The sequence below is a fragment of the Saccopteryx leptura genome, chromosome 2 (genome assembly GCF_036850995.1).
Source record: "Saccopteryx leptura isolate mSacLep1 chromosome 2, mSacLep1_pri_phased_curated, whole genome shotgun sequence".
NCBI classification, from domain to species: domain Eukaryota; kingdom Metazoa; phylum Chordata; class Mammalia; order Chiroptera; family Emballonuridae; genus Saccopteryx; species Saccopteryx leptura.
This window is the reverse complement of record NC_089504.1, coordinates 39,830,043-39,843,758: the sequence shown is the minus strand read 5'-3', so window position 1 is coordinate 39,843,758 and position 13,716 is coordinate 39,830,043. Positions and strand designations below refer to the sequence as shown.

General features: G+C 41.4%; 1 protein-coding gene across 3 annotated transcripts in view; it reads left to right on the top strand.

Moving 5' to 3' along the window:
- Window positions 1–13,716, top strand: part of NFX1 (nuclear transcription factor, X-box binding 1) — an 84,239-nt gene that overhangs the window by 48,340 nt on the left and 22,183 nt on the right. For 2 of the 3 annotated variants that reach the window (XM_066367831.1, XM_066367833.1), the window contains exons 10-13: window positions 661–758; window positions 4,464–4,494; window positions 7,806–7,888; window positions 8,954–9,062. In XM_066367831.1, coding sequence (XP_066223928.1) covers window positions 661–758; window positions 4,464–4,494; window positions 7,806–7,888; window positions 8,954–9,062 — 321 coding nt within the window. The remainder of the gene's footprint in view (window positions 1–660; window positions 759–4,463; window positions 4,495–7,805; window positions 7,889–8,953; window positions 9,063–13,716) is intronic. The other variant, XM_066367832.1, reaches the window with a different exon arrangement.

Sequence of the window (13,716 nt, the reverse complement as noted above, 5' to 3'; positions counted from 1 at the left end):
TCAGTAGCCTGACCAGGCGGTGGTGCAGTGGATAGAGCGTCAGACTGGGCTATGGAGGATCCAGGTTCAAGACCCCGAGGTTGCTAGATTGAGTGCGGGTTCATCTGGTTTGAGCAAAGCTCACAAGCTTGAGCCCAAGGTCACTGGCTCGAGCAAGGGGTCACTCAGTCTGTTGTAGCCCCCCAGTCAAGGCACATATGAGAAATCAATCAATGAACAACTGAGGAGCCACACGAAGAGTTGATGTTTCTCATCTCTCTCCCTATCTGCCCCTCTTTCTGACTCTCTCTGTCTTGGCCAAAAACAAAAGAGTACTTCAGTAAAGTCATCTATGGCTGCAATTCTAAGGAGCTCCAAGTCTAATCTAGAGACTTGGGGCCTAAATAAGGAAAGAGACAGATCTGTTCTCTTACTTAGGCAAAGCACCACACAGTCCAAAGCATATTCCAGTGACTAATACAGGTTCCTGTCCTTGTGGAAAAGGCCCAGTCTGCTGGATGAAGGGAAGATCGGGGAAAGGCATGGATAATGTTCTTTTTCCCTCAACTCTGATTCTGGAGTTTCAGAGAACAGGTAGAAGGCCAATGTGACTAGTGAATTTGGGAGTTTGAAATGAGTGGCTGCAATTTTCATTCCTAGCTCTTTTTGTTTTTGTTAAAGATTTCATTCATACTTGTGAAAAGCTCTGCCATGAAGGAGACTGTGGACCATGCTCTCGCACATCAGTTATTTCCTGCAGATGCTCTTTCAGAACAAAGGTAAATCCTAAAAAATGCTAGAGTTGTTGCCACTGATGCCTTTTAAATTGATGATTATGGAAGGGGAGGAATAAAAGTAACTTGTTTTTTTTCCTGTCATACTATGTATGATTCATTGAATCCAGCCAATGTGTACTGACACCTGCTCTGAACCAGTTGTAGAATAGAAGAGGTACCTAGGGAGAGGGAGGGACCCAGCACTCAAGGCTCAGAGGCCAGTCAAGGGATAAAGCAACTAGACAGACAGCTCTAACAAATACAAATGTGGTAATGCTAGATGCTGGAAGAGAGGAACAATAGCACTGTTGCAGAACAGTCCATATGATCACCCCTCATTTCTGATACCAGCCACAAGTCCAGTGGTCCCCAAGACTACTCTCAAGGCTTGGTAATTCACTAAAATGATCCACAGAATTCAGTGAAAGCAGTTATACTTATGGTTACAGTATATTACAGGGAAAGGATACAGTTAAAATCAACCAAAGAAAAAAGCACATAGGACAGGGTCCAATAAAGTATGAAATGTAAAGCTTCCAGTTGTCCTTTCTCCATGGAGCTGGAACAGTGTTACTTTTTTAGCATCAATGTGTGACAGTATGATGGAGTATTGCTAACCATGGAAGCTCACCCAGTTTTTATTGGAGCTCCATTGTATAGGCATGATTGACTGCCAGTGTAGCTGATCTCAGTCGCCAGTCCTTCCAGAGGTCTCCTGACAACTGTGTGACCCCCCCCCCCATCACATCTTTGGTCTTTCTGGTGTGGTTAGCCCACACCCTAAGACTATCCAGAGGGGCCAGCCTGTATCCTAAATCATTACTGTATACCCAAGTCACTTGTGACCCCCGACATACAGTGACACTCCTATCAGGCATGATATTCCAGGGGCTTAGATACTACCTCCCAGAAGCCAGTCAGAAAAGTCAATCCTCTCTTTGGGTAATGTTGATTATTCAATATACAACTGTTTTATAGGTTGATAAATTTAGTCAGTTTGTCTACTTTCTGTCCTGGGAAGTTTCAATTGGACTTTGTTATAAAAGAGGTGTCTTACCATTTTGGAATTAAGTCATAATGTCCATTTGTGTGTCTGTAACCAGAAGAGACAGGAAGCCTGCTGTGGAAGTCTTTGGGTAATCAACTTGAAGAACAAACTGTACGTTGATCTGTCCTGCTCTGTGACCTAGTGCTAGTCGTTTCAGTGTATATCAGCACCTGTCCCAGCAGAGCACAAGCCGAGGTAGAGACAGAATCCTGAGCAGTCGGTTCTGTTACTGAAATACAGCCCAAGGTCTGGGTGTCAGCTGACTAGCAAACGAATCTGAGGATATAATCTATAAATTAGGAGCTACATTAATAACTAAGCTTCAGAATAAAAGAAAAATATGTAAAAAGCACAGTTTACATGCAAAAGTTATATGAGCATTATGGGGTTTTGTTTTTCTGAAAGAAACCACAGAATACATGGAGCAGAAAGGTGTTTAGAATGTCAGATACAGGACCACTTTATACTTTGTAAATATGAGCTTGAGGATTGAGATGCTATGATTTAGTAATCACATATCCAGTAATGCTCAGAGGTGCTTTTTGCGACAATTACAAGCAAGGTTGGACACCTGAACTCAAAATGGCTACTGTCGATTTGCTTCTTTCTCCCTAGCAATCCCTTTCTCACTCAGCCTTTTTTGCTTCTCATTCACTCTGGCCTCTCTCCTAATGGGGATCTAATAATAGACACCATGGCAATGTGTGTGTTCTTAAAAAGCTATGTGTAGCCCTGGCTGGATAGCTTGGTTGGTTGGAGCATCTCCCAAAGCTCAGAGGCTGCCAGTTTGATCCCATCAGAGCACACACAGGAAGAGATTGATGTTCCTGCCTCTCTCTCTGTCTCTGTCTCTTTCTCCTTTCCTCTCTCACTAAAAATCAATAAATAAACATTTAAAAAAAAGCTGTGTGTAAATTTTTGCAAATAAAAGTCTTACTGTAAAATTGTTACATGAATTCACTATCAATATGAATTTTTTAAAACCCTTTGGCGAATTCAAAAATCTCTTCAAAACACAAATAATCATCACTTCATTGTATAACTAGATTTTTCGTGAATATAGATTTTTCATGAAATGTCTTCTGTAATGGAATGGGCTTTACCATGAAAATAAGTTTTATAGCTAAATAAAGCTTATTTCTTAAAGCTTCAAGATTGTTTTCTTTATGACTTTGGTGGAAGATTTTGAGGAATGTGTGTACTGCCCCTTTACAAAGAATACTGTATTTAAGTTTTTATTGGTAATTTATATTTATTGTAGAGATTTATGGAAGCTCTGCCTTTACCTACAGTTGTAGATAGATACCACTCCAACATGTTGTTTCTTCTGTACAAACCAGTGTTTGCATTAGCTGGCAAACTCCCTCAGGCAATTTCATGAGTCACCTTTGCTTTATATCTCTAGGGAGCATATGGGGAGCTCTTTTGTATCATCAAACCCAGCCAACTCATTAATTTATCTACAACATTTTTTAGCCAAAGAGCTTCAATTTCTTAGACTTCTTCATATTTGTTATCAATTCTAGTAGCTCCTTTTTTTTTTTTCAGGATCATTTTTCACTAAGAAGGAATGTTTTTATCATTTTGCTTATTTTCTGAGTACAGTGCAACCTGTAAATGGCATCAAAGCCAAATACAAATGTAGTTGCTGACAGCCAGCCAGCTCACTCTAGTCTAGACTGACTTGCTCACCATACACCAGCTTCACCGTATGTTATTCAGGATCATGCCTTAGCAAAATTACATGATAGACATTTGGGGCCATTCTCACATAATGGAAACTTTGAATGCCAAAGGTATACTGTATTCCATTTTGCTGCAGTCCAGTTAGATTGTCAAGCTTGCTCTCAAGTCTGTATAGCTGTTTGCCCCTGCATTAAATGGCACTAGATTGTTACATATTTTCAATTCTTATATCTGTTCTTTTTTTATTTTTCTGTCTTTTTGTACCCTTATCAGGTAGTTATTTCTCTTTGCTTTGCCACCTTTAGCAGCACTTCAGTTTTTTGTGGGTTTTTTTGCATTTTTCCGAAGCTGGAAATGGGGAGGCAGTCAGACAAACTCTCACATGCGCCTGACTGGGATCTACCCGGCATGCCCACCAGGGGGCGATGCCCTCTGGGGCGTTGCTCTGTTGCATCCAGAGCCTTTCTAGCGCCTGAGGCAGAGGCCACAGAGCCATCATCAGCACCCGGGCCATCTTTGCTCCAGTGGAGCCTCAGCTGCGGGAGGGGAAGAGAGAGACAGAAAGGAAGGAGAGGGGGAGGGGTGGAGAAGCAGATGAGCGCTTCTCCTGTGTGCCCTGGCCAGGAATCGAACCTGGAACTCCTGCACGCCAGGCCTACGCTCTACCACTGAGCCAACTGGCCAGGGCCAGCACTTCAGATTTTATAATACCTAATCTCCTGTTCATTTGGAAGCCAAACCACAAAGATTATTATAATTATATTTGCATGAAAGGTTAGTAAACCTGTGGCCCTGTTGTGAGTAAAGCATATTAGTATCAGGACTGGGCTAACCTTGTTCCAGGTAGATGAAGTTGGTGATTAAATTGACTGCCAGAGAAGTACATACATACTACATTTAGCATTATACTATAGTTGTTTTGTTGCATTTATTCCTAAAGAAGTCACTATTTTCTGTTTTTGTTTTTCCCATAGGAGCTTCCATGTACCAGTCTCAAAAGTGAAGGTATGACTGGGAAGGGGCCTGAGGGAACTTTCTGTGATAAAGGTAATGTTCTACAGGATCATGTATTTGTCAGAATTCAGCGAAGGACACTTAACATTCGTGCATTTCATTGTATGTAACTTTTACCTCATAAGTAAAGGAAGAACCATACATTGAATTCTAGCTAATGAAGTGGTTTTAGGGAAAGCATAGTCTTGTCTGCAGCTTACATTGAAATGCACTAAAAAATAAGATAAATTGATGGGTGGGTAGAAAATATGTGAAAAAATAACTAATGGTAGATAGACTCTAGGTAGTGGGCATATGAGTGTTCACTGTAAAATTATTTCATCTCTTTTTTTTTTTTACAGAGACAGAGTCAGAGAGAGGGATAGATAGGGACAGACAGGAACGGAGAGAGTTGAGAAGCATCAATCATTAGTTTTTCGTTGCGACACCTTAGTTGTTCATTGATTGCTTTCTCATATGTGCCTTGACCGTGGGCCTTCAGCAGACTGAGTAACCCCTTGCTCGAGCCAGCGACCTTGGGTCCAAGCTGGCGAGCTTTGCTCAAACCAGATGAGTCTGGGCCCTGGCCGGTTGGCTCAGCGGTAGAGCATCGGCCTAGCGTGCGGAGGACCCAGGTTCGATTCCCGGCCAGGGCACACAGGAGAAGCGCCCATTTGCTTCTCCACCCCTCCGCCGCGCCTTCCTCTCTGTCTCTCTCTCCCCCTCCCGCAGCCAAGGCTCCATTGGAGCAAAGATGGCCCGGGCGCTGGGGATGGCTCCTTGGCCTCTGCCCCAGGCGCTAGAGTGGCTCTGGTCGCGGCAGAGCGACGCCCCGGAGGGGGCAGAGCATCACCCCCTGGTGGGCAGAGCGTCGACCCCTGGTGGGCATGCCGGGTGGATCCCGGTCGGGCGCATGCGGGAGTCTGTCTGACTGTCTCTCCCTGTTTCCAGCTTCAGAAAAATGCAAAAAAAAAAAACAAAAAACCCAGATGAGTCTGCACTCAAGCTGGGGACCTTGGGGTCTCGAACCTGGGTCCTCCACATCCCAGTCCAACGCTCTATTCACTGCGCCACCACCTCGTCAGGCCATCTTTTTTATTTTTATTTTTTTATTTTTTTTTAGGACTTTATTCAATTTTTAGAGAGGAGAGAGAGGGAAAGAGGGAGAGAGAGAGAGAAGGGGGAGGAGCAGGAAGCACCAACTCCCATATGTGCCCTGACCAGGCAAGCCCAGAGTCCTGAACCGGCGACCTCAGTGCTCCAAATCTATGCTCCATCCCACTGTGCCACCACAGGTCAGGCCAGGCCATCTTTTTTATATGTTTGAAAATTTTCATAATAAAATATTAGTAGGAAGAAGTAAAGGTAAATAATATCTGGTGAAGCAAATTTTTTACACCCAGACTGCAGTGCTTGAACCCTTAAATCTTGATAGGATGTTGGATACCTGGAACAGCAATTCAGCCAGCAGCCTTCTTAACCTTGAATATTGTTTCTTCCTATGTCCTTTTTCCCCCTTTTTATTGACTTTATTGGGGTGACACTGGTTAACAAAATTATTCTTCCTTTGTCTTTGATCCTGATGTCCCATTTTGTTATGGTTCTGTTCCTGTTTTGCTATTACATACTCTTTTGTTGAAGTCACCTTGAAACCTTTTTTGAAAAGTGATGGAAGATAATTGTGTACAAAATAAAAAGCTCTTACTCTGGTCAGGAAGAAAGCTAATTGGTTAGGATGCTTTTGCTGCAGGTATTGAAAAACTGAAGGAAAAGTGACTTTAGCAATAGAGAGTTTACTGTCTCACATAACATAAAGTCTGGAGGCAGAACAAGTCCAGAATTGGTTCGTTCTAAGCTCAGTGATTCCAAGATCCACTTCAGCTTTTCTGTGATTTTTTTGGTTTTCCCCTCAGGGATATAAAGTGAACTACAGCAATTCCACATGTTGTGTTTTCACCCAACAGTATATAGAGGAAGGAAAAGGAGAATCTTCTCTTTTTTTTTAGATTTTACTCATTTTTAGAGACAGAGAGAGAATGGTGGAGGAGCAGGAAGCATCAAATCCCATATATGTGCCTTGACCGGGCAAGTCCAAGGTTCTGAACCAGTGACCTCAGCGTTCCAGGTCGATGCTTTATCCACTGTGCCACCACAGGTCAGACAGAGAGGAAGAGGTTTTTTGTTTATTTGTTTGTTTGTTTGTTTTTACAGATACAGAGAGTCAGAGAGAGGGTCAGACAGGGACAGACAGACAGGAACAGAGAGATGAGAAGCATCAATCATTAGTTTTTCGTTGTGCATTACGACACCTTAGTTGTTCATTGATTGCTTTCTCATATGTGCCTTGACCACGGGCCTTCAGCAGACCAAGTAACCCCTTGCTCGAGCCAGCGACCTTGGGTCCAAGCTGGTGAGCTTTGCTCAAACCAGATGAGCCTGTGCTCAAGCTGGTGACCTCGGGGTCTCGAAACTGGGTCCTCCGCATCCTAGTCCGACACTCTATCCACTTGCACCAGTGCCTGGTCAGGCAGTCTTCCTGTTTTTTTTGTGTTTGGGGGGGGGGGGGTTGTGAGGGAGAGAGATGAGAAGCATCAACTTGTAGTTGTGTCACTTTAGTTGTCCATTGATTGCTCCTCATACATACCTTGACCAGGGGGCTCAGACTGAGCCAGTGACCCCTTGCTCTAGCCAGCGACCTTGGGCTTCAATCCAGCAACCTTTGGGCTGAAGCCACCGACCATGGAATCATATCAATGATCCCACACTCAAGCCAGCAACCCGATGCTCAAGTCAGATGAGCTCACACTCAAACCACTGACCTCAGAATTTCAAACCTGGGACCTCAGCATCCCAGGTCAATTCTCTATCCACTGTGCCACCACCAGTCAGGCCTTTTCTAGTTTTGGTTTTTTTTTTTCCTTTTCTAGTTTTTGACAGTTGATCTACTCCACTACCATCTGGTCTGTTTTTTGACAATCTGACAAGTAAAAAATGATCTCTAATTTTATTTTTTAAATTTTGTATTTATTGATTTACAGTGAGAGAGGAAAGAAGAGAAAAAGAGACAGGATCATTGATCTGTCCCTGTTTGTGCCCTGACTAGGAATCGAACCAGTAACCCTCTGCACTTCAGGCAATGCTCTAACCAACAGAGCTATCCGGCCAGGGCTGGTCTCTTATTTTAATACACATTTTCACTATAATATTTTTACCACTTATTTACATTATTACATTTGTATTTCTTAAGCCTGTAGTCATTCAGATATTTGTTGAATGAATGTTTACATACTTTGCTTTGTTTTCCTTTTTTTACTTGGCCACAGCAGATGCTACATTTATATGTGACAAGCGGTGTAACAAGAAGAGGTTGTGTGGACGGCATAAATGTAATGAGATATGTTGTGTGGTAAGTGGACCAGTCTTTAGGCACGATCAGATTGCATTTGTCCTGCGTCTGGGCTTCTGGAAGCCTCAGCCATCTGGAATGCAGCTTGGATTTAGAAATCACTGTAAGGGGCCCCCTGAGCAGGAATCAGAGAGCTGCCCAGATGAAGCTGACCTTAGATCAGAAGTCAGCTAGTACCAACATGGAGGAAGAGAGAGCATAAAGAGGCCTCAGGCCCCAGAACTTAAGACTACTAAGTGAGCATACAGTCCTCTACCAGAGAATGTATGCTTGTTCCAGCCCACAGACTGACCTGTCCTTAGCAACATGTGCTTCAGGTTTCAAATACTCTTTGGGTCAAGTTGGTAGGCAAAAGGAATGTGGCAGTTTTGAATGAAGCAGGTTTTAGTTATCTGAAATATTCACTTCTATGGAACTAAATAAAGGAAGCACTTCCTGGCAGTCGGTACTGTGTGTGTGTACAAGATAACACAGTACCAGTAGCAAGGTAGTGCATATATACACATATATATGTGTATATGTATATATAAAAAATACATAAGTGTTGTTACTTTTTAAATATTGGCATAGTAAAGAGTGATGAAATTGTACAGTATATGAGGGCTTATTTATAAGCCAGTGTTTGAAGACTTAAAGACTTTCTCTTGTTATTGAAAATTTCCTTTATTTTTATTTTTATTGAATTTATTGGGATGACATTGATTAACAAAATTGTACAGGTTTCAGGTACACAATTCTACAACACATTATCTGTACACTTTATTGCGTGTTCCCCAACCCAGGTCGAAACTTTCTAATATACAATAGCAGAAAGACAGTATGAGTCCCATATACTCAGTATCCAGATTTAGTAGTGAGCAGCTCATGACTAATCTTGTTTCATCTACATCTCCATTAACTCCACCTCCCTTGATTGTAGTGCTTTTTTAAATTATTATTAAAAAGCTAATCTCAGACATCATTTTATTCATAAATGTGGAGAGCTTTTTCTTAAAATTAATCTTCTTGTGTGTATGGATAACAAAATAGAGGTAATTTTATAAGCTAATACAAATCTCTTCCTAGGATAAGGAGCACAAGTGTCCTTTGATTTGTGGGAGGAAACTCCGTTGTGGCCTTCATAGATGTGAAGAGCCTTGTCATCGTGGGAACTGCCAGACATGCTGGCAAGCCAGTGAGTGTCTTCATTGTGTACTTTATTATAAGAATTTTCTGGAAATTTAGGCATAATGTATTTTGAGAGAATGATATGCTTAGATTAGTATGAATTACTGAACTAATAAGCCTTAGTATTATTTCAGATATGTTGAGTTTTTTGCTTTTGTTTTAAGTTACTCCTAGTGCTGTATATTTGTCCCTGAATGTTTGAAACTTGGGATATAGGCACTGATTAAGGTGAAGTCTGGTACATTACTGGATACCTCTTTTGCTACCTGCCTCTTAAATATTATAGACCCAGGTTCTGTCCTCAGCAATTCTTCTTTCTTTATATCAGCAATTTTCAATCTTTTTCATCTCATGGCACACAAAATAATTGCTAAAATTATGCAGTACACCAAAAAAGATATTATATATTTTTTGCCAGTCTGACAAAAAAATAGGTATAATTTGATTGATTTACAAAAATAATATAAAATAGTAATTACCTACCCTTTTTATTTCAAAATGACTTTTAAAAAAAATCAAGTGCCTATACTTTTGTATAAGGATTTCTGGTACCAAGAATTAACTAACCAATCAGATGCAACCTTATTATGTGACATGACCAATAAAATATAACTATTATATGATCTATATATTTATGGTTCAAGACAGGACATTCACACCAGATGGTTATTGTGTTAGCTGTTGTCGTTTTTTTATTTGACAACCTAAGAGAAAAGAGGTCAGTGCCTCTAACTAAATAGTCAGGTATTGCATGTTTTAAAACTTTTTGTGAATTGATACTTCTTGCTCCCTGTCCCATTCTCTTCTCCTTCTGTAAAATCTATAGGTAAAAACTTTATTTAATAAAAAAGACTGTCCTTGATTAAACAATAAAAAAAGTTAATTTATTGAATCTCAAAAAAACCCCAAAACTTTTTGTGACACACTGGTTGAAAATTGCTGCTCTATATTACTAGCAGCAGTTTGCAGACTTTTTTTTTTTAATTTTATTTATTTACAGGAACAGAGAGAGGGATAGACAGGGACAGACAGACAGGAACGGAGAGAAATTAGAAGCATCAATCATCAGTTTTTCGTTGTGACACCTTAGTTGTTCATTGATTGCTTTCTCATATGTGCCTTGACCATGAAGCTAAAGCAGACAGAGGAACCCCTTGCTGGAGCCAGTGACCTTGGGTCCAAGCTGGTGAGCTTTGCTCAAGCCAGATGAGCCTGCGCTCAAGGTGGTGACCTCGGGGTCTCGAACCTGGGTCCTCCGCATCCCAGTCCGATGCTCTATCCACTGCGTCACTGCCTGGTCAGGCTGCAAACTTTTTGACAAGAGGACTTATTTGCATTCTTAAAAATTATTGAGAACCCACCTGACCAGGCAATGGCACAATGGATAGAGCGTCAGTCTGTGACGCTGAGGACCCAGATTCGAAACTCCAAGGTCACTGGCTTAAGCGCAGGCTTATCAGCTTGAGCGCAGGGTCGCTGGGCTTGAGTGTAGGATCATAGACAGGACCACATGGTTGTGTGCTTGAGCCCAAAGATTGCTGGCTTGAAGCCCAATGTCACTGGCTCGAGCAAGGGGTCACTGGCTCAACTGGAGCCCTCCAGTGAAGACACATATGAGAAAGTAATAAGTGAACAACTAAAGTGCTGCAGCAAGTTGATGCTACTTCTCATCTCTCTCCCTTCCTGTCTGTCTGTCCCTGTCTGTCCTTCACTTTCTCGTATAAAAAAAAAATGTATATATATATATTGAGAACCCTAAACAACTCTTTTTGTGTGATTATAACTATCTGTATTTATCATATGAGGAATTAAAACTGAAAAATGTCTTTAAATATTGATTTATTCATTTTTAAAGTTATAATTAACCATTGCATGTTAACATAAATAACAATATTTATACAACTATATATTCAAAAGAAATTAGAATAGTAGATGTTCACTAAATAGAAGATAGGTGAATTCTCATATCTGCTTTTAGATAAATCTGTTGTAATAGAATTGAGGCATATAAAAAATACAGCCTCACACAGCTAATTAAAATAGGAATGAGTATTTTTTAAACTTTTACAAATAATTGTGGATATTCTTTTTTTGATATTACAGCAAAACCTAACTTCATTTCAGAAAGGACTTAAATCTGTGTTTTTGTAATTTTTTTTTTAATTTTTCTGAAGTTGGAAATGGGGAGGCAGTCAGACAGACTCCCGCATGCGCCCAACCGGGATCCACCGGGCACACCCACCAGGGGGCAATGCTCTGCCCATCTGGAGCGTCGCTCTATTGCAACCAGAGCCATTCTAGTGCCTGAGGCAGAGGCCACAGAGCCATCCTAGCGCCCAGGCCAACTTTGCTCCAGTGGAGCCTTGGCTGCGGGAGGGGAAGAGAGAGACAGAAAGGAAAGAGAGGGGGAGGGGTGGAGAAGCAGATGGGCACCTCTCCTGTGTGCCCTGGCCAGGAATCGAACCCGGACTCCTGCACGCCAGGCCGATGCTTTACCACTGAGCCATTCGGCCAGGGCCTTGTTTGTATTTTTCATCACATTAAAATTTATTGGTTGTTGCCTGACCAGGCAGTGGCGCAGTGGATAGAGCGTCGGACTGGGATGTGGAGGACCCAGGTTTAAGACCCCGAGGTCGCCAGCTTGAGCACAGGCTCATCTGGTTTGAGCAAAAAGCTCACCAGCTTGGACCCAAAGTCACTGGCTCGAGCAAGGGGTTACTCGGTCTGCTAAAGGCCCGCAGTCAAGGCATATACGAGAAAGCAATCAATGAACAACTAAGGTGTCACAACGAAAAACTAATGATTGATGCTTCTCATCTCTCTCCGTTTCTGTCTGTCTGTCCGTATCTATCCCTCTCTCTCTCTGACTCTGTCTCTGTAAAAAAAAAAATAAATTATTGGTTGTTCTTGTATTTTGAATGGATCTTTTACCCATACATGATTTCAGTCCATCATACATTGATCATTTGGAAAATAGTTGTTTACTGGCTTATGCTCATCTTTGAAATGTTGGCAAATATTATGTTCTACTATTAAAAACTTATTAACTGCCATCAGAAGAGTCTTGGAAAAGTATTAGAAAGTTGTCAAGCTTATAGTGGTAAATATATATTTTCAAAAATTCTGTTTTCATTTGGAAGTTTGAATTTTATCATTGGCAACAAGTCATTTTTCATAAAGTGACAGGTTCACTTTGTTCACTTTTTATAAAATGTCTTCTAAATACCCAAGTCTGTCAGTCATTGTTTCAAGTAAAAATGGTGTTCTGTAAAAAGAGGTTAATTCAGCTCACAACTCAAAACAGCACAATTGTTTAAAACAACCAGAGTTTTTTTGTATACAGCTAAAGTGCTTTATGCAGATTTTCCATTTTGTTCCACAGAATGTTAAAAAGACATGTATTCATGAGGCAAATTTTTTTTCTTTTTTTGCTGCTTCATTAAGGACTTTCTTAAGTGAAACTGATATTTTTTATTTAAGTGCTTGACAGTGAAAAATATAATGATCATAGTTTGATGCTACTGCCCTGATTTGCACTAAGATCACCAACAGTGCAAATGTGAACATGGTAGAAAAAGTAAATAATATCTTAGTATTATTATGAAAACAATTTTGACCTATGGACTTCCTGAAAGGTTCTCAGGGACTCCTAGAGATCAACAGAGCACACTTTTAGATCTGCTGCATTAAAATATTGGCCTAGGCCCTGGCCGGTTGACTTAGTGGATAGAGTGTTGGCCCAGCATGCGGACATCCCAGGTTCGATTCCCAGTCAGGGCACACAGGAGAAGCAACCATCTGTTTCTCCCCCTCCCCCTCTCTCTCTCTTCCTCTCCCATATCCAATGGCTTGATTGGTTCAAGTGTCAGCCCCAGGCACTGAGGATAGCTTGGTTGATTCAAGCATCGGCCTCAGATTAGGATTGCTGGGTGGATCCCAGTTGAGGTGCTTGTAGGAGTCTGTCTCACTATCTTCCCTCCTCTTACTTTAAAAAAAAAAAATTGTCCTAAATCAGGGTTTCCCAAAATGTTTTCTCTAAAATACTAGGCTTGCCTCATTTCAAGAAGGAATTGAGCCTGACCAGGTGGTGGTGCAGTGAATAGAGTGTTGACCTGGAATCCCTGAGGACCCAAGTTTGAAACCCTGAGGTCACAGGCTAATCCAGCTTGAGTGCAGGGTCACTGGCTTGAGCTTGGGATCTTTGACATGAGCCCAAGGGTAGCTGGCTTCAAGCCCAAGGTCGCTGGTTTGAGCAAGGGGTCACTGGCTCAGCTGGAGCCCTTCCCATCCCAGCCCCCCAGTCAAGGCACATATGAGGAAGCAATCAATGAACAACTAAAGTGTTGCAACTACAAGTTGATGCTTCTCATCTGTCTCCCCCTTTCTGTTTGTTTCTGTCTCTCTGCCTCTGTCTCTCTCTCTTGCTAAAAAAAAATAGCCCATAGATCTATTGTTTATAAAATGTATATAAAATTGCCATGGGTTCATGATCTTAGAGTTTGTTATAGGTAAAAATGAAGCACTTCATATCTATCTGCACTTTTGTCATCAGCTCAGCTTTCAAAAAATAAAAGCTTTTTTTTAAAGTAGCCAATTCTCCTCTAGAATATAAGCCAAAAAAAGAATGTATGAATGTATGTGTGTGCGTGTGTATGTGTGTG